Consider the following 21,416-nt stretch of genomic DNA (forward strand, 5'->3'; position numbering starts at 1 on the left):
AGACCATGTTTGTATGCTGCTTTTTAGCTCAATGTTGTTTTTTCTTTTTACATTGTTTGCAAACTGCTCTAAAATGCAGGTTTCAGCCTAGCTCAGTGCTTTCTGTGATGGTGGGGCAGCCAGCGGAAAATACACAATGTAGGGGTTGGTAATGTTCTCTAGTTGCACCGTGATTGGTTCAGTGTTCTGTCACGCATGGGGACACTACGTCACCAGGAAATCTACAGGGAGAACTCCAAAATTCAAGCCCCTTGGGTGCTGCCATAGATTTACATTAGAAGTGCCCATCCAATAAGACTCAAGGTCATTGGCCACAGATAAAATGATGTCAAATCACGTTATATCTACCGTGGCTTTGATTGGACTGATCATGTCAACATCATACTTTCAAAATCTTAGCTAGCAAGCTAGACAAGCAGTCATCATCATGGCAAAATCCTTTTCAAGCCTTGTCATAATGAAGAGAAATTATAGATAAAACGTATCGGTGCTCATCGGCCATTGGACATAAACATTAAACAAGAAGTTGGAAATCGCAAATTCAACAATGAGTGGTTTGGAAGGAATCAGTGGTAAACTACAAGTGTTGCAAAGCAATCACTGGCCTGCTATTCAGTGGAGTGGGTGTGTGGTCTAAGTCTGAGTTTAAGGGTCTCTTTTCCAAGCTTAAAATGATAAACATTCAACACAATGGGCTAGAAAAGGTTGAATACATTGGCCATGCTGTCAATCCAGCATGACTTCTGCCACATTCGATACAACTGAATGAACTGTTTCGCTGCCAGAGAAGGCTCCGCTGATAGCCAGGTGTAGCAGTGGTAAGGATTCACTCCATGGTGCTGAAATGGAAGCTCTGCTGTTGGGACAGCTTTATGTATGCCCTAACAGTTTTTGGGCACTGTTTGTAACCGGTATAGTGCAATGAATGTATTGTTTAGTATTGTGTTGTGTTGTGTAGTGGCTTTGCTGGCATGCATAAAACATATAGATATATTTTTGCCCCACCAAGATGTACATGCTAAGACCGCCACTGCTTCTGCCGCGTTCAAAACAACTGGAAACTCAGAACTTGGAAATCTCAGACTTCTGTGAGTTCAAGACAACTGGCAACTCTGAAAAAAAATGAGCTCTGACTCGGAAAATACATTTTGAACGGTCATCCTCTGGCCTCGTTCTAGAGCTCCAATCTGAAGATCACTGACGTCATGATTCAACCTTGTTTTTTACTAATTCCCAGTTGTCTTGAAAGCACAATAAATCCAGAGAATGCCAGACTTTGATGACAAAGTTTGATGACAAAATGTGCCCACGAGAAGGACAGCCGCACCACCTTCCTGTTCAAGTAAGCAAAGCGCAACAAGGTGAGTCCAAAAATGTCTTGTATGCTGCTGCATAAATGATGTAATGTGCCAGGGAGATGTATATACTATAGCTAAGAAAGTAATACTAGGTGTATGTTATGTAGTAAGCTGTTAGTAGCCCATATGCCTCACCCTAATAATGTGGTCCCTTTCCCCCACTGTTCTGACTTGGTGGTGCACATGTAGCATATAGCCTGTTTTAGAGAAATGTAATCATTGAATATTGTAAGAGCTTTCATTGTCTGTTATATGCCCCCTTTCTTTATCCTACGGTTCTGACTTGGTCTACAGGGAGAATACTTTAAGAACGGCCCATGTTTTGAATTCTGTCGCTGTACATTTCAAAAGTGCTGAACAAATAGTTATACTTCCATCCTAGCTTGCTCATTAATATCTCATTAATATCTTAATCGAAATTACGGATTGCCTCTTATCCGCTCGTCGTCCCCTTATGCCATAGTTTGTACATCTCAATTGTCAGTAGAAACCACATTTGTTTAAGAAAGTCAGCCAAAGTCAGCTATGTTTTTTAAAAAGGCAGTAAATGAGCCTGAATGCACTGTTTCGCTGCCAGAGAAGACTCTGTTGATAACCAGGTGTAGCGGTGGTAAGGAAGCTGGTGGTGCTGAAAAGAATGCTCTGCTGTTGGGACAGCTTTATGTAGGACCTAACAGTTTGTAGGCACCGTTTGTCACCGTTATAGTGCAATTAATGTATTGTTTAGTGTTGTGTAGTGTAGTGGCTTTGCTGGCATGCATCAAATATTTTTGGGGGGGAGTTTTCCCAACCAAGATTTATATGCTAAAATCTCCATTGGAGATGGGTAGGCCTATGTGCTTTTCACGATATACCCCATATAGGTTTTAGTCTACTCTGTCAATAGCCCTATGAACACTGTATGTATTTTCAAATCAAGTTGTATTTGTCACATGCGCCGAATACAACAGGTGTAGACCTTACAGTGAAATGCTTACTCACAAGCCCTTGACCAACAATGCAGTTTTAAGAAAAATACCTACAAAATAAGAAATAAAGTAACAAATAATTAAAGAGCAGCAGTAAAATAACAATAGCGAGGCTATATACATGGGGTACCGGTACAGAGTAAATGTGCGGTGGCACTGGTTAGTCGAGATAATTGAGGTAATATATACGTGTGGGTAGAGTTATTAAAGTGGCTTATGCATCGATAATAACAGAGAGTAGCAGCAGCGTAAAAGAGGGGGGAGGGGCAATGCAAGTAGTCTGGGTAGCCATTTGATTAGATGTTCAGGAGTCTTATGGCTTGGTGGTAGAAGCTGTTTAGAAGCCTTTTGGACCTAGACATGGCGCTCTGGTATCGCTTGCCGTGCGGTAACAGAGAGAACAGCCTATGACTAGGGTGGCTGGAGTCTTTGACAATTTCTTGGGCCTTCTTCTGACACCGCCTGGTATAGAGGTCCTGGATGGCAGGAAGCTTGGCCCCAGTGATGTAATTATAGGTATAAAGTCACTCACTCACACATGTAATATTTCTCCTGATCATAAAGAACTTTGAATAAGATACTTTATGAGGACTAAAGAATTGTGGCACATGTTTTTTTTCAGGACTTGGCTACATTGACTATGTACTTTCAGGTAGTACTTCAGATGCTCCCCCAAACAGGCAGAAAGGGACAGACGAAGGGATACAGATAGAGAGAGACGGAGGGACAGAGAGAGAAAGATAGAATGGTAAAGGGAGCATGAATCACTGGGTGGGTGCTTTAATAAACAATACTGCCCTCTGTTGGTTTCTTTCCTACATGCCATAGGTACAATTAATTGGCATATGTACTATATGTAGGCCCATACCATAGAGAATGATACAAGCCTCTAGTGGCCAAAAGGCCATTTTAGCATGGGAAGAGCCATGGAGTCCTTCCACAATTTTAAAGTAGTCAACTGGGTGGGGATTATTGCGGGTTGTATCCTCAATGGCGCTGGCCATGCTGTCACAGACGCTATAACAGCACAGATATAAAGATGAGTCCTCTATCTATTTCTATGGCCTATTCATACAAAGGCATGTATAGGTAGGTAGACCCATACATACAATTGCATGTTTACATCATTTAGCAGATGTTCTTTTTATTCTGGTTAGAACCAGTTTGCGCTGCTCTGTGAAGGGAGAAGTACACAGCGTTGTACCAGATCTTTCGTTTCTTGGCAACTTCTTCGCATGGAATAGCCTTCATTTCTGAGAACAAGAATAGACTGACGAGTTTCAGAAGAAAGGTCTTTGTTTCTAGCCATTTTGACCCTGTAATCGAACCCACAAATGCTGATGCTCCAGATACTCAACTAGTCTGAAGAAGGCCAGTTTTATTGCTTCTTTAATCAGAACAACAGTTTTCAGCTGTGCTAACATAATTGTAAAAGGGTTTTCTAATGATCAATTAGCCTTTTAAAATAATAAACTTAGATTAGCTAACACAACGTGCCATTGGAACACAGGAGTGATGGTTCCTGATAATGGGCCTCTGTACGCCTATGTAGATATTCCATAAAAAATCAGCCGTTTCCAGCTACAATAGTCATTTACAACATTAACAATGTCTACACTGTATTTCTGATCAATTTGATGTTATTTTAATGGACAAAAAATGTGCTTTTCTTTCAAAACAAGGACATTTCTAAGTGACCCCAAACTCTTGAACGGTAGTGTATAAAAAAAATACATAATTGTTGACTCAGGGATTGAAACCAACAACCTTTCATTTACTGGCCCAACACTCTTAACCGCTGGGCTAACTTCCGCCCGTGTAGGTAAAATCATCCATATAAGACATTGGCATGTAGTTGAGCAGCCCATAAATACAATACATTGGAATGTGTAGTTAGGTAAGCCCTGTTTGTCGGTCATCCTCTGCAGTACCATTCGTCACAGGAAATCGGTCTATAAATAGTTGTTCAGGTGAATATCCATTGTGAAGCAAAGGAGACAGATGGACCTGTCCCAAATGACACCTTATAGTGAGTGTACTAATTTTGGAGAGAGCCCAATAGGCTCTGGTCAAAAGTAGTGCACTATATAGGGAATAGGGTGTCATTTGGGACACAACATGTACATAATGCAACATCAATTGTGAGGATTCTACGAGCTTCCATACAATTTGAATGCAAAATGATTGTGACTGACAGACACAGCCATTGGTTACACAAAAAGTGTGATAAGAGGATAGATAGTAATTATAATGACAAAATGAAGTTAACCCAAATGCATGTTTATTGGAAGTCAACAACTGAATCGGTATAGTAACAAAAAAGCTAATACTGTATGAACAGATCAGAACAGCCAACGGAGACAGAACTCAGCATTATGACATCATCACCATAGTGCAGTCCCGCCTTGATGACATCATTAGCAATAGTACAAATTAGGTAACATCCATGACAGCACTATTCCCATGTGATATGGATAGTTATTCAAAAGGAAGACTTATCATCCAAAAAGAACGCTAACAAAGTAGACTCGTCATTAAAATAATATTTTGTGGAAAATAACACAGATAGTGTCTACGTCCTCAAATGGCACCCTATTTTCTATATAGTGCACTACTTTTGATCAGAGCCCATTGGGAAGGGCTATGAGGCCTGGTCAAAAGTAGTGCAGTACATAGGGAATAGGGTGCCATTTGGGACACATCCAGTGTCTCCAGAGTCTGTTTGGGTCAATCATTATACACACCACACACTCATACACAAACACACACACACACACACAAACAAACAAACAAACAAACACACACACACACACACACACACACACACACACACACACACACACACACACACACACACACACACACACAAACACACTGTAGTCACAGACTACATGTACCTCATGCACATGTGTGTGAGAGTGTGTATCAGTGTGCTTGTAAAAATAACCAGTAAAGGCAACACTATATACATGAAATTATATAAAAATGGTGGACTGTCGAAACAATAAGATACGTCAAACTACCCTCTAACCTTCAAATATTGAACATCTATTTATAAAAAAAGAAAAAAAAAGATTATCAATTGAATTGAAAGTAATACATTTAAAAGTATGCACACCTTTCTTTGAAAAATAAACATCATTTTTAAATCTATTCTTTAAGATAACATACTACAAAATAAGAAGAGAGAGAGAGAGCAGTGGAGAAAAAGCATTCCCCCAACAATGGTACAGAAAAGAGAGCAGAAAGGTGGACAGATGATAGGGGTAAGACAGTGTGGTCCAAAGCAAGAAAAACAGCTGCTCGTCACTGACACCTGGTGGCAGAAAGCTGTAACTGCACACATGCAATGCGTTCTAAAGCGTGGAGCGTTCTAGAATATAATAGATGTCTGCAGACTGGGGAGTAGGGAAAGCCCATATGGCTAGGATGATTCTAATTCTATGGACAAGCCATCAAACACCTCCATCAGTCGGTTGGTCATCGCATATAGGTGCTTGTCAACAACGGTTTTCATGTTCTCATGTTTGGTCAAAGCTATAGTATGTTCCACCTTCTTTTCTCATGCAGCCATTTCATGCGATCACATAACTTATACAGCTAGGACAGGACGATAGATATGAGCAAATACAGGTCCAGTTCGAAAACATACAGTAAGTAGGCCTTAGTTTCTGTGGAGTAGACAGAGATTCCTGGTTCCAACTCGTCATCAGTTGAAAGGTCAAAGGTTACGTAAGATTGGGATTACTTGCAACTCACCAAATGGAAACCCCTCTCTTAAAAAAGTGAGCGAGCCAAATAAACACATTGTGAGTGACTGACACCACACTCCCATTTCGTCTGCAGACATCTCTTTCTCTCCCCAGAGAGGCTGTATACCATAGCTTATTACGACAACAGACTCACTAGATTACCTATTCCCAAAGAGATCGCATAGAGCTGGATAGAGGGCTCAATTTTGCTGCCATGCAGTCACAGAAGTGGCCATGGTATAGATATTATCTCTATGGCTATTCCCATTCACAACAGCCCGGTGGCAAAATGGCAATGGGGGATGAGATAGAAGCAATCCCTGATCATTCCCTAGGTGTACAAAACTATCACAGACTGAATTAACAATTCTATAACAACAGCAACAGAACGGACCCCTGGTGTCCAGTCCAGACGTCAGGCTAGCGCGCTGGCCAGTCGCATCGGACAATAGCTCACTGAACGAGCAAATCTAGTAATGCTCTAGCTAGCTATGAAGTTATTTAAATGTATTTTCTGAGTGTGTGTGGGAGACTGATAAAGAAAATTAAGAGAAAGGTCAAAGAGATGGAAGGATGGTCAGAGAGATACAGAGAGGGGGGGCAGATAATTATAGAGAGAGGTAAAAGGGACAGAGAGAGGGGGGCCGAGAGAGAGGGGGGGCAGAGAGAGAGAGAGAGAGATAGGGGACAAAGAGAGTGGATAGAGAAAGAGAGAGAGAGAGAGAGAGAGAGAGATGAAGTTCAGTGTCAGTATGCATGCCTGAAGCAGAGAGAGTGCCCTGCCCACTGAACTGTACCCTGGTTAACTGCTGCCTGCAAGCCTGGCTGGCCTCTTTTATTAGATTGCAGGGAATGATGTCATTTTAAAAGGTGCAGTGACTGTATTAGCCTCTTACATTAAGTGATGTCATTACAGCATGCGTTTACTGGCTGGTGGTTGGCCAGAGAGAGCATTCCAGAATGCAGCAGCAGGATAGAAGTGATGTGGTATAATTATATTCATTAGAGCTACTACAGTATCCCTCAGGGATAACAACCAAAATAAAGAAAATAGATAGTGATAATCACTAATCATAATTAAATCATAACAATATGAACTCCTGGACTGACCAACAGACACTGAAAACTGTTAACACTGACAGTAAGTAAACACCAGAACAAAACAATCAAAACAGAAGGATCCAAACAGAATTCATACAAATATTTGTAGTACTTTTAGGTTTTCATTGCAACACACATTTTCCGAGATATTGATATTTTTTACTCAGCATTAGTAAAAACAGGCAGGCTTTAGATTATATACTGTACGGCAGTTAGTAACAGACGGAGGGAGATGTAGGGCAGGAGGAGGAGGAGATAAAGAGAGAGAGGAGGGGCGAGAAAGAGAGAGAGGTAATTATAGTGTATTTACAGCACACCAAACGTTTTTTTTGTTTTCTGAGTAAAAAGAATGCTATATAATTATATATATATATATATTTATATATTTATATTGGAATCCCGCACTGTGACCGTCCAGGGATGCTGTTTTTGCATGGGGTGTGTTGTGTGGTACTGTGTAGGGGTTGTATTGTATCGTATTGTATCCGGGGACCCCTTTTGTGATAGCAAATTCATAATCAGAACACAACTCGAGTTAGAGAAATATAGCATACGATGACTTTTACTTCGGCAGTGCATGACTGGACCAAACAATTTTTCAGGCCCTGGAAAGCAACATTTTAAAGGCCCGCCTCTTGGCATCGGAGAGAAAACATCGAAGTTTTCAAGCTAATTTCTTGCAATTCTACACATTTCATCATGGGGCAGAGAGATCTTTTGTTGTTGCAGCTTTAAACGTAATATCCTGCAATTCTACAAATGTTGACATGAGGCAGAGAGAACTTAGCAGTTTTACAGCTTAAATTACAGTGCATTTATGTAAAAAAAATATATACATTTGGGTGGTCCATAATATTACATTGTACTGTATTACACCCTCTAAACTTATTCCACAGATCCCTTGGCCAAAATGAGTCTGTTGTTGTTAGTAATATTCATACTTTGAGAACCCCTGTTGCATTGTATTGTCATGTGTTTTGATTCTGTTGCCTTCATGTTACAATGGACCCTGGTCAAAAGTAGTGCACTATGTAGGGAATAGGGGTCTGTATTTGTCTGTTTGTCTGTTTGTTTGTTTGTGTGTGTGTGACAGAGAAAGACGGGAAAGAGAGAGAGGTTATGTACAGCAGTTGTTGCTGATTGATTTTAGACAGATTTCTGAACAGAAGAATGTCATATAGAGTCTGTCCTGGTCTGTAGTAGTCTATGTGGGGAGTGATAGAATAGAGAGAACAAAATAGAGAAAATGAAAGACAGATGAGTGGGAGGAGTGGTATGGATAAATGGGTGGGGGACAGTGTTTGGGGTTCTGAAACTGTATTTCAGCATAACATGCTGGAATGTGAATGACATTTTTGCAATAATATGTGGAGTACAATTTTGCATTTGTGTCACTGACAGTTGAATGTTAATGAAACATGTATATGTACTGTATATGCATGTATAAAAAATGTGTTTTTCCTCTTAAATCAAGAAATCGAACATTACTTTGCATTACTATGATCCTGTTACATGTACATGTGTCTGTTTGTATGTTCATGTGAGCATGAATAGGATGTGTGTCTCGTAACAGTGTGTCAGTGACACGTAACGCGTCGTGTGTGTGTGTGTGTGTGTGTCAGTGGACATGAGGAAGTCATGTATAGAAGTGCAAATAATTGCACTGTTTTCAATGCAGGTCTACCAGGTGAAGCTTTTCTGTTTTTCCTGTCAGTCTCAGTACTTCTGAATCTTATATTTCCTTCCATATTTCCTTCCATTTCACCATTTCCCTGTCTGTCTGTCCCCTACTCCTCCCCCTCTGGCTGCTGTGAAGAACTGAAGCTTGTGAAGACAAATGGAGGCGTTCCTCTCCCCCCTCCCGACCCCTCCCTAGATGAAGTACTCTTTCTTGTCCTCCGCTCCGGAATGGCCGCCCTCGGCGTTGATGATAGCCGTGTCGGCGTCGGGAGCATCATCGGAGCCCTTGGCCTCATGGGTAAGATATGTCCCTGTGGACACAGACAGACTGTGGGTCAGAGGTGTGTGCGCGTGCCTGCGGGTGTGCGTGCGTGTGTGTTTGTGGGTGCGCCATGGGTAAGATATGTCCCTGAGGATACAGACACAGACAGACCGCAGTGTCAGAGGTTAAAGAACAAGTAATGTAAGAGTGGAGAGATGTAGCTTATCACAATGGGCTTGGAGTGGAGTGATAACAACCACAGAATTACATATAGGATCTCTAACGATAACACTGGATTTGGAATCAATGGAAATAGAGTAGCAGTAGCCTGAAATACAGACCCGTTTTCCGCTTACATTACACTCCTTGTACTCTGTCTCATATACCAAACATACATGTCAAACATGTTTGCCATGACAAGGAGTGGTAAGCAGCAGAGTGTTAGCACAAACAGACTGGTACCCAGGCTAGAGTAGCAGTGGAGAGAAAATTGAACAATGGAGAAATGGTTAAATAACTACAATGTCTACACTTGAATTAGAAAAGCAGTGGTCTTGGAGGGGAATGAGAAGTGATTATGAGTGGGGCAGTGGAGGCTGGTGGTCGGAGCTATTGGAGGATACTGTTGCATTGATTCCATTCCAGCCATTACAATGAGCCGGTCCTCCTATAGCTCCTCCCAAGAGCCTCCTCTTGAATGGGGGTATATGTTATGGGGTCAAGGGTCACCTTTGTGTCTGATGAGGTATCTGCCCAAGACGATGAGCAGACAGAGCAGGATGAAGACGATGACCGCCACCACTCCTCCAATCACAGCATGGTCCACTCCTGAAGAGGTAGACATGGCAGTGGGGTCTGAGAGAGAGAGAGAGAGAGAGAGAGAGAGAGAGAGAGAGGGAAAGAGACGGTGTTAGTCTAAAAACTGAAACATTACAAACTAATCTAGACCCCCAAAGAAACGGCTGAGAAAACCATGCAAAATTAAAGATGCATGAATACACCAGATGCATTAAACCGAATGGAACATAAAAAAGTCATTAAAAGTATAAAGCACATTCTTTTATGCATCCATTGTGTGAATGATGTATAATGTAGGTAGCGTCTTAAGTGGCACCTTATTCTCAATATAGTGCACTACTTTTGACCAGGGCCCACTACCGTATATAGGGAATTCGGTGCCATTTGTGACGTAACCATAATCTACCTGGTGGCGTACTTAGCGTATGTTAGAGGCTGATCATCAAACTACACCACTCTCTCTTCCACAAAAAAATATGATATTAATTGCATTTGGTAGCTCACGAAACACCTCTTTAACTTTGCATGGCATTGGTTCAAAACCTCTATCAAACCCACTGTCACGTTGACAGATAGTCACCCAGATGTAGCTACAGAACTGTGAGACCAAAGGCAATAAAACATAACGTACAGAGAGACTGAGATACAAGAGGAAAATACAGAGGATTGTAGTAAAGTGAGTGGCACCACCACACAATGCCTTGATAATAAACCAAGGGCGAGAGATAGAGGGACACAGCCAACCGTCCGTGTCACAAATGTCATCCTATTCCCTATTTAGTGCACTACTTTTGACTGAATCAAATCCAATTTTATACACATGTTTAGCAGATGTTATTGCTAATGTAGCGAAATGCTGTTCCTAGCTCCAGAGCCCTATGGTGATCTTTATGGGCTTTGGTCCAAAGTAGTGCACTACACAGGCAATAGGATGACATTTGGGACGCAATCATAGCCAACCAAGAGCCAAACACAGGGGAGGAGAGGAGGATAGAGAGAGGCCCCTGACTGGTAGCGTCCATCAGAGAGAAGAGAGAGAAGCACGGCAGGGGGGAGGCCAAGGAGGAGGTGAAAGAGAGAGACAGTCCTTGCTGAGGAGGCAGTATTGTGAATTAGCACATAAATCCTGCTGTCAGCACCACCAGGGAAATGAGACAGGGGTAGTGGCCCAAATGGCACCCTTTTTCCTACATAATGCACTACTTTTGACAAGGGCCCATAGGGAAACCCATAGACCTCTGGTCACAAGTTGTGCACATATATAAGAAATAGGGTGCCATTTGGAACGCATAGAGGAACCATGAGACAAAACAGCAACCTCTGAGCCTGACCCTTGCATATTACACACACAGTGTTACTAACTCAGACCACTTAAAGGTACATTTTTATGTATGTATGGGGTACTATAGAGGTGTGTGTGTGTGTGTGTGTGTGTGTGTGTGTGTGTGTGTGTGTGTGTGTGTGTGTGTGTGTGTGTGTGTGTGTGTGTGTGTGTGTGTGTGTGTGTGTGTGTGTGTGTGTGTGTGTGTGTGTGTGTGTGTGTGTGTGTGAGAGAGAGAGAGAGAGGGAGAGCAGGTCAGAGAAAGAAAACAATATGAAAAGTGCATTCGGAAAGTATTCAGACCCCTTCACTTTTTACACATTTTGTTACGTTGCAGCCTTGTTCTAAAATTGATTACATATTTCTTCCCCTCATCATTCTATACACAATACCCCATAATGAAAAAGCATATTTGTTTCAATTTTTTTTCCCAAAATTAAAAGTTGAAATATCACACTTACATAACTATTTAGACCCTTCACTCAGTACTTTGTTAAAACACAATTACAGCTTCGAGTCTTCTTGGGTATGACGCTACAAGCTTGGCACACCCGTATTTGGGGAGTTTCTCCCATTCTTCTCTGCAGAGCCTCTCAAGCTCTGTCAGGTTGGATAGGGAGCGTCGCTGCAACAGCTATTTTCAGGTCTCTCCAGAGATCTTCGATCGGGTTCAAGTCAGGGCTCTGGCTGGGCCACTCAAGGACATTCAGAGACTTGTCCCCAAGCCACTCCTGCATTGACTTGGTTGTGTGCTTAGGGTCGTTGTCCTATTGGAAGGTGAACCTTCACCCCAGTCTGAGGTCCTGAGCGCTCTGGAGCAGGTTTTCATCAAGGATCTCTCTGACTTTTTGCTGTTCATCTTTCCCTTGATCCTGACTAGTCTCCCAGTCCCTGCCGTTAAAAAACATCCCGACAGCACGGTGCTGCCACCACCATGCTTCACTATAGGGATGGTGCCAGGTTTCCTCCAGACGTGACGCTTGGCATTCAGGCCAAAGAGAATCTTGTTTCTCATGGTCTGAGAGTCCTTTAGGTGCTTTTTGGCAAACTCCAAGCGGGCTGTCATGTGCCTTTTACTGAGGAGTGGCTTCCGTCTGGCCACTCTACCATAAAGACCTGATTGGTGGAGTGTTGCTGAGATGGTTGTCCTTCTGGAAGGTTCTCCCATCTCCACAGAGAAACTCTGGAGCTCTGTCAGAGTGACCATCGGGTTCTTGGTCACCTCCCTGACCAAGGCCCTTCTCCCCCGATTGCTCAGTTTGGCAGGGCGGCCAGCTCTAGAAAGAGTCTTGGTGGGTCCAAACTTCTTCCATTAAAGAATGATGGAGGCCACTGTGTTCTTGGGGACCTTCAATGCTGCAGACATTTTTTTGGTACCCTTCCCCAGATCTGTGCCTCGACACAATCCTGTCTTGGAGCTCTACAGACAATTCCTTCCACCTCATGGCTGGGTTTTTGCTCTGACATACACTGTCAACTGTGGGGCCTTATATAGACAGGCGTGTGCCTTTCCAAATCATGTCCAATCAATTGAATTTACCACAGGTGGACTCCAATCAAGTTGTAGAAGGATGATATAGGATCTCAAGGATGATCAATGGAAACAGGATGCACCTGAGCTCAATTTTGAGCATCATAGCAAAGGGTCTGAATACATATGTAAATAAGGTATTTCAGTTATTTTATTTTGAATACATTTGAAAACATTTCTTAAAACCTCTTTTCACTTGTCATTATGGGGTATTGTGTGTAGATTGATGAGGGGAAAATGATATAATCAATTTTAGAATAAGGCTGTAACGTAACAAAATGTGGAAAAAGACAAGGGCTTTGAATACTTTAAGAATGCCCTGTATGTGGGGGAAGAAGTATGAAAGCATTTATTAGAGAGTTCAGTTCACACTGTCCCCACACTACTACTTTCTTTATTTCAGGCAGAGGCAAATGGACAGACAGACAGACAGACAGACAGATTGAGACAGACAGAGACAGAGAGACAGGTGACTGTGAAAAAATATACCTGCAATGTTGTCTGGACCATCTCCTCAAGAGGATGGATTGATGGATGGATGGATGGATGGATGGATGGATGGATGGATGGATGGATGGACAGACGAGTGCGACATGTAAGGGGTCAGAATGAAGGAAGACAAAAACAGGAGAAAAATAAAAAACTTAAAATATGAAAACAGTGGAGGGGTGAGGTGATTGTGGTTGAAAATGAAATGCCCCTCCGGGGTAAAGTTTCCCCTAGGTACAGATCTTGGATCAGCTTTCCCTCCCCAATCCTAACCTTAGTAGGGTAAATACGAAACTGACCCAAGACCAGTGTCAAGGGGCAACGTCACCCTACACCCAAATCCCCTATGATGAGAAGTCCTGGTCACATGCAATGTCTACACCTTCCTCAGTAAAGTCTACCTGGTCTATGTTTATGTAGACTCTACGAACTGCCTGTCATGTTTACCCACAGTGCAATTAGGATACTATTAGGATCTCTGAGAGTCTGTGAATGTTTGTTCGTGATGGTACAACTGTTCATTCCTGTGTGTGTGTGTGTGTGTGTGTGTGTGTGTGTGTGTGTGTGTGTGTGTGTGTGTGTGTGTGTGTGTGTGTGTGTGTGTGTGTGTGTGTGTGTGTGTGTGTGTGTGTGTATACATACTGTCCGAGTGTGTAACTGAGATAATTTACCTGTGAAACTGTAAACTCCATTCAGCTGTATGGGAACTGAGGAGGGAGTGAGGGAGACGAAGGAGGGGGGAGCGACAGAGAGAGTAACGCTGGTAGGAGGAGGGGAAGAAGAGGAGGAAGAAGAAGAGGGGTAGGAGGAGTCAGAGGAGGAGGGGGGAAGGGGTTCGTGAGACAGTGGAAGATCAGGGAAGAGAGAGTTGGAAAGAGAGGTAGATGGAACATTGGCAGGAGGAGGAGAGGGAGAGTGAGAAGGAGAGGGAGAAGAGGTAGAGGGGGATGAAGAGGAGGAATAAGGGGAAGGGGTGATAGTAAGGTCAGATGGGTAAGGGATAGAGAAGGAGAAGATAGCAGGAGGAGAAGTGGCAGGTAGGGATGTGGAGGCAGACAACCCAGACCCGGAGCCAGACATTGTTGGCATAAGAGATGGGGATTGAGAGAAAGAATCATGAGAAAGAGAAGGAGGGGGGGAGTCAGAAGTCGGAGAAGAGGAGGGTAGATAGAAAGAGGTAGGGAAGAGGTCGTTTGAATCATCTGTCAGGTCTTGGATAAAGGAGAAGACATGAAGGAAATATGGAGAGGAGGAGTAGAGAGAGAAAAAGAAAGGCGAGACATTGGCACGGTGTACAGGATGGATGTTTAGCAAAAAAGCGAAGGAGTGAAGCGCGAGGTGGATGGTGTGGTGGATAAAGAGAAATAAACAGAAAAGAAATGTAAATAAAATCAGAAAAGAAACGTGAAAGTAAAAGTGGAAGTAGAAACCACACAACAACATAAATAAATAAAAATTATGAAGAAAGAAGAAAAATAAACATTATGCCCTGGACAAGCTGCTTCTCTACCATCACCATCTAGCTCTCCCATTTTCTCTCTCTCCTCCTCTCTTTCTACGGTCAGTACCTTGCACCAACAGTGTGTACTGTCCCTGCACCTTCCCGATGCCATTGTCGGCCTGACAAAGGTACATGCCGTTGTCTGATTTGTTGAGCATCTCAAAGCGCAGGACACTACCATCCACCTTGGCCAGCGGAGGGAGCTCTCCATCCTTCTTCTGCCACACATACGAGATAGGCCTGAGAGAGAGAGAGAGAGAGAGAGAGACAGAGACAGAGACAGACAGACAGACAGACAGACAGACAGACAGACAGACAGACAGACAGACAGACAGACAGACAGACAGACAGACAGACAGACAGACAGACAGACAGACAGACAGACAGACAGACAGACAGACAGACAGACAGACAGACAGACAGACAGACAGACAGACAGACAGACAGACAGACAGACAGAACGAGTGGACAAAGAGAAAAGAGATTAGAATATAAAAAATGGACAGTCGGCAACATACAGTACATGCAGTAGAACAGACTGTTTACCAATCAGAACTAGTGTGATACAAGAACCAATTATGTAATATGAGTATTGTATAACTGAATTTGTTGATGTGATTAATCCATTTTAGGGGCATATGAATATCTTTAGAGTTCATCTTTCACTAATACTTACAGATGTGGTATCGTAATTTGATCACTCTGATGTTGCTGAGAATTTTATTGCGCAGCAGGAAATTCAAATGAGCTCTTTCTCTCTCGCTCAAACGCTAAAGCACCAGACAAAATAAATGTCCTTATACGGTAGGTCCCACTAGTGCGACATTCAAATGTACAAATGACCCTGCTGGTCATCTATCGGGGGAGACACTGCTGGTCATCTATCGGGGGAGACCCTGCTGGTCATCTATCGGGGGAGACCCTGCTGGTCATCTATGAACATCTTGAAGAACAATCTAGCCTTAAATGGCCATGTACTCTTATAACCTCCACCTGGCACAGCCAGAAGAGGACTGGCCAGCCCTCAGAGCCTGGTTCCTCTCTAGGTTTCTTCCTAGGTTCCTGCCTTTCTAGGGAGTTTTTCCTAGCCACCGTGCTTCTTCATCTGCATTGCTTGCTGTTTTAGGTTGGGTTTATGTATAGCACTTTGTGACATCTGCTGATGTAAAAAAGGCTTTATAAATCAATTTGATTGAAGGGCCTTGGTCAGGGAGGTGACCCAAGAACCCAATGGCCACTCTGACAGAGCTACAGAGTTCCTCTGTAGAGATGGGAGAACCTTCCAGAAGCACAACCATCTCTGCAGCACTCCACCAATCAGGCCTTTATGGTAGAGTGGCCAGACAGAAGCCACTCCTAGTAAAAGTACAGAGAGATCCTTAATAAAAACCTGCTCCAGAGTGCTCAGGACCTCAGACTGGGGCAAAGGTTCACCTTCCAACATGACAATGACCCTAAGCACACAGTCAAGACAATGCAGGAGTGGCTTCGGGACAAGTCTCTGGATGTCCTTGAATGGCCCAGCCAGAGCCTGGACTTGAACCCGATCTAACATCTCCGGAGAGACCTGAAAATAGCTGTGCAACAACGCTACCCATCCAACCTGACAGAGCTTGAGAGGATCTGCAGAGAAGAATGGGAGAAACTCCACAAATACAGGTGTGCCAAGCTTGAAAATACCTGTCTAGCAATGATCAACAACTAACATGACAGAGCTTGACATTTTTTTTAAAGAATAATGTGCACATATTGTACAATATTGTACTCTTAGAGACTTATCCAGAAAGACCCACAGCTGTAATCGTTGCCAAAGGTGATTCTAACATGTATTGACTCAGGGGTGCGAATACTTATGTAAATTAGATTGTTCTGTATTTCATTTCTAAAACACGTTTTCACTTTGTGTAGATGGGTGAGAAAAAAAATCAGGTTGTAACACAAAGAAATGTGGAATAAGTCAAGGGGTATGAACACTTTCCCTTGGGCACTGTTTGACCTTGTTCATTACATAGAGTGAATAGTGTGTATGGTTATGTTTCATGTGTGTATATGGATTGAGTGCCAAGTGTGCAATAATGTACTAAGGCTCCAGCATGTAATGCTATCATCTGGGCATAACTGTGTTACAGAATGGACTGAGGTTTATAACTGACTACTAATAGGGAAATGGTATGCAATTGCAAGCAGGGTCTGCTGATCAAATACAGTACCCGTCACAAGTTTGGACCCACCTACTCATTCAAGGGTTTTTCTTTATTTTTACTATTTTCTACATCGTAGAATAATAGTGAAGACATCAAAACTATAAAATAGCACATATGGAATCATGTAGTAACCAAAAAAGTGTTAAACAAATCAAAGTATATTTTATATTTGAGATTCTTCAAAGTAGCCACCCTTTGCCTTGATGTAGATAGGAATGGACCGGAATGTTATGTAATGGAATGCGATAGTCCTCCAGTAGAGGGGGAACATTCCATTTTATTTGATTAAAGCGTCTTGAAATAGCTCTTGTTCATCAAGTCAAGACATTCTCAGAAACAAGCCGTATCGCTGTAATAAAACATTTTCTGATTGTATTATGCTGTTAAATGTGAAATTTAATCAGCGTCAGTTTGTCTGCGAGAAACGGTGGGTCAGATTTAGAGCAGCAAATATGTTGCCATGGTGATTGTGTTTGATTGACAGCTAAGACCCAGCCTGTATCTGACTGGTCATTAGTCCTTCAGCCCAAGGAGCTGTGCATGTTCTCTCTCTCTCTCTCTCTCTCTCTCTCTCTCTTTCTCTCTCTTCAATTCGAAGGGGATATATTGGCATGGGGAACATACATTGCCAAAGCAAGTGAAATAAACAATCACAAATTTACAGTTAACAATAAACACTCTCCCTGCCCTCCATGCCGGCCTGTTAGATATTCTGATGTTGTGCGGCCTCTTAAGGATATGCATGTGCTGAGCCCTTCTCCCCTCTCTCTATCTGTTCCCCTGTCACTCACACGCCGGCTGTCTATTCAGACAGACTATACGAAGTACTCTGAGTGCATCCGAAATGCCACCCTATTCCCTACATAGTGCACTACTTTTGACCAGGGCCATAGGGATTATATAGGAAGTGGGTTGCCATTTGGGACGAATTCTGTGACTGGAGAGGCTGTGACAGGCTGACGCATAACCTTAAAGGAGAGCAAAGAGACGAGGGATGGGGGAGGATGGGGGCGGAAAAGGTGCAAAGCAAGATAGAAGAGAATTATTGGTGAGGACGAGAAGGAAGAGGGGAAGATTCGACGCGGCTGTGACAGAAAAGACACTGAGTTAGAGTGGAGTGAGTGTGAGTGACATGGTGAGAGAGAGATCAGTGATGGGGAGATAGAGGGAGACATAGGTTGCATCCCAAATGGCACCCTATTCTCTACATAGTGTACTACTTCTGACCAGAGCCTTATGGGGAATAGGGTGCCATTTGGGAGCTATTTGGGATGCAGCCAGAGTGGGACGGGGGGAGACAGAGAATGAGAGAAAGGGGGAGAAGGAGGACGAGAGGAGAGGAGCCGATCAATAGACTGACTGGTCTAAGGCAGGTTCATCTATAATGCAGTACGGATGCTACAGTGTATGTTTGTGTATGTGTTGTTCATGAGAGTGTGTGTAGGGATATTTGCTTGCTTGTGTGTGTGTGTGTGTGTGTGTGTGTGTGTGTGTGTGTGTGTGTGTGTGTGTGTGTGTCTTACTCAGGGTTTCCGTTGGCAATGCACTGCAGGTGGAACTTTCCTCCCTCTCTGGGCAGATCACTCTCAGGCTGGATAGTTACATCTGGGGTGACTGGAAAAACAATAATACATCGCCATCATATATACTGGAGAAGATAGATACACACACACAAACGGACAAACACACACATACGTACATTGCACGTAAGTCATGTCATGTACATTGTACACGTCTGTTGAGTTATGTTTGTAATGTTCCAGTGACAATGCACGCACGCACGCACGCACGCTCGCGCTCGCACACACACACACACACACACACACACACACACACACACACACACACACACACACACACACACACACACACACACACACAAACAAAATTATGAGCAATCTAACATAATTGGCTAACCCAGCTTCTACATCTGCATTGCTTACTATTTGGGGTTTTAGGCTGGGTATCTGTAAAGCCCATTGTAACAAACTGCTGATGTTAAAAGGGCTTTATAAAATACATTGGATTTATTGACCTCGCTGTAAAATCAACAGTATGGTAAGCATATGTGTCCCCTGCAGGTCGCAGTATAGGTATGACCAGCAGTAGCAAAGGCATATGGGTAGGGGACGCATGAGTCGACCTTCGCCTCTTCCCAAGCCCGTTGGGAAGTTTCAGTGATGAGACAAGATCGTAATTGGATATCACGAAATTGGGGAGAAAAGGGGGGTTAAAATACCAACAACAAAAAAATGTCAAAACAGAAGCATATGCAGAAAATGACGTCATACCTATGGTAAAATATGGTGGTGGATCTTTGATGTTATGGGGCCACTGGTCCAAGGGACCTTGCTAATCCAATGAGTCCTACCGTAACGCCGGCGCATTTTGGTTTCTAACCTCTTTTAAACATTGTGTGTTTAAGCTACATACATTATTCTGTGTGATTAACGGGGAGTTAGAGCAGTGGTTGTGAGACAAGGGCGGATCCCAAAGGAGCCAGGTTTTTTAACAAAAATGTCTGTAGAGTCGAAATGGTTTGAGCAATAAACTATTAAAAGCTATCTATGAAAAGCTGAGGCTCTTACAAGCTACACAAGAGTTGTTAGAAAGAAAGGAGTTATTCTGCATAGAAGATTATAGGAGATCCCAGGACATAGTGTCTATATAAGCTCACATAGTTTTGTCACAAACTCCAAACTCCACACAGTCATCACTGACGAATACATACAGCATTCATTGTTATCAGGTTTTTGCTTCGGCTGGCCTTGTTTTTTATTGACATTTGTCAGTAAAACTCATGAATGTAACTGTTTGTGTTCTAGTTGTAGACCTGGTTGTACTGAAAAGAAAATGGTAAAACACTTGGTTGTGAGGCTAAATATAACGGCTGGACATGCCTATAAATGAAAGTCAGGGAAATGAAAAGCCGATTTTTGCTGGGGTCTCAGGACTAGGGTTAAGGTCAACGGCATCATGAACTTTACCAGGACATTTTAGCCAAAAAACCTGGTTCTCTCTGCCAGTAGGCTGACACTTGGCCGCAAGTGGATCTTCCAGCAAGATGACAACCCCAAGCACTAATCAAACTCCACAAAGAAATTGTTAATTGACCAGAAAATCTATATTTTGCAATGGCCATCTCAGTCACCGGACTTGAACCCCATTGAAAACCTGTGGTTTGAATTGAAGAGGGCAGACCATAAGTGCAGATGAAGGATATCAAGGATCTGGAAAGATTCTGTAAGGAGGAATGGTCTAAAATCCCTCCCAGTGTGTTCTCCAATCTCATAAAACAGTTGAGAAAAAGTCTCAGTGTCATTATCCTCACAAGGGAAGGATGCAAGCGTGTTAAAAACAGGGGTGCCAAAATGTTTTACCCCAATCTTTAAGAGATTTGTTTCCCAAATTCTTTTAGCAAACTTTGTAGATCTGTATTTTGCTCATCTTTATCAAGGGTGCCAATAATTATGGACCAGCAAGTACATGTGGTTGCAGTGGCAGGTCTTGGCGAGTAGAGACAGCACTTACACAGGACTCTAATGCGTTGCTCGCTCCCTTTGTCCCCAGGGGCCAGAGAAGGGTGGTCTACAGCACAGGCAATCAGAGCATTATCATCGCTTCGGCCCACAGTCAGAGTCAGCTCACTGATCACTGTGTAGGTCGGCTCACCAGGGTTAGACTCCACCACATCAGGGCGACCTGGATGCACATACGAACACACACACAGACAGAGAGATGCACACACACACACACACCACACACACGTAGATACACTCAAATGAGGGGAGACACACAGATAGACACACACGATGCAAACACAAACATATTGTCACTATGGGTACTCGTTTTAACTGTCATTGCCTATAATGATGATGTACTACTTACTACCACTGTATGAAAAGCTCTATGTCAAATGAGTTTACATTCAAGATAAAGTAATATCAGTGGCTGTCTGAGTAATATTTATGTAATATGGAGGATATTTCTCTTTCTCTTTGTCTCATTCACCCACGCACACACGCACGCACGCACGCACGCACACACACACACACACACACACACACACACACACACACACACACACACACACACACACACACACACACACACACACACACACACACAGGGAACATCTATAATCTGTGGATCCACCATAATGATACCATACATTTAGATTATGCCTGCGTCCCAAATGGCACCCTATTCCCTATATAGTGCACTACTTTTGAACTACATCCAATTCAATGCAGACAAATTGATCCCATCAGCCCTTACACTTACATACTGTAGTGTACAAGAACATGCATATTTAAAGCCTCTTCACAGCAGTTAGCCAGCCATTCTTCTCAATTATACCCTCTTCAGCTACACTCTTTCAACATCTCCCAACCATTTCATCATCCGTCATCCTTTTCCTCCACTGACCCTTCCCTAATATCCTATTTTCT

General features: G+C 42.9%; 1 protein-coding gene across 6 annotated transcripts in view; it reads right to left on the minus strand.

Annotated features, from left to right (window-relative positions):
- Nucleotides 1-4,585: 4,585 nt before the first annotated feature.
- Nucleotides 4,586-21,416, minus strand: part of LOC106600493 (cell adhesion molecule 3) — a 58,499-nt gene continuing 41,668 nt past the window's right edge. The window contains exons 6-12 of one of the 6 annotated variants that reach the window (XM_014191880.2): nucleotides 20,497-20,667; nucleotides 18,489-18,579; nucleotides 14,829-15,001; nucleotides 13,932-14,471; nucleotides 13,261-13,281; nucleotides 9,851-9,976; nucleotides 4,586-9,170 (exon numbers count right to left, since the gene is read on the minus strand). In XM_014191880.2, the coding sequence (XP_014047355.1) occupies nucleotides 9,052-9,170; nucleotides 9,851-9,976; nucleotides 13,261-13,281; nucleotides 13,932-14,471; nucleotides 14,829-15,001; nucleotides 18,489-18,579; nucleotides 20,497-20,667 (1,241 nt within the window). In that variant the 3' untranslated portion in view covers nucleotides 4,586-9,051. The other 5 variants (XM_014191881.2, XM_014191882.2, XM_045714861.1 and 2 more) reach the window with 5 other exon arrangements.

This window comes from Salmo salar, chromosome ssa03 (assembly GCF_905237065.1).
Source record: "Salmo salar chromosome ssa03, Ssal_v3.1, whole genome shotgun sequence".
NCBI classification, from domain to species: Eukaryota; Metazoa; Chordata; class Actinopteri; order Salmoniformes; family Salmonidae; genus Salmo; species Salmo salar.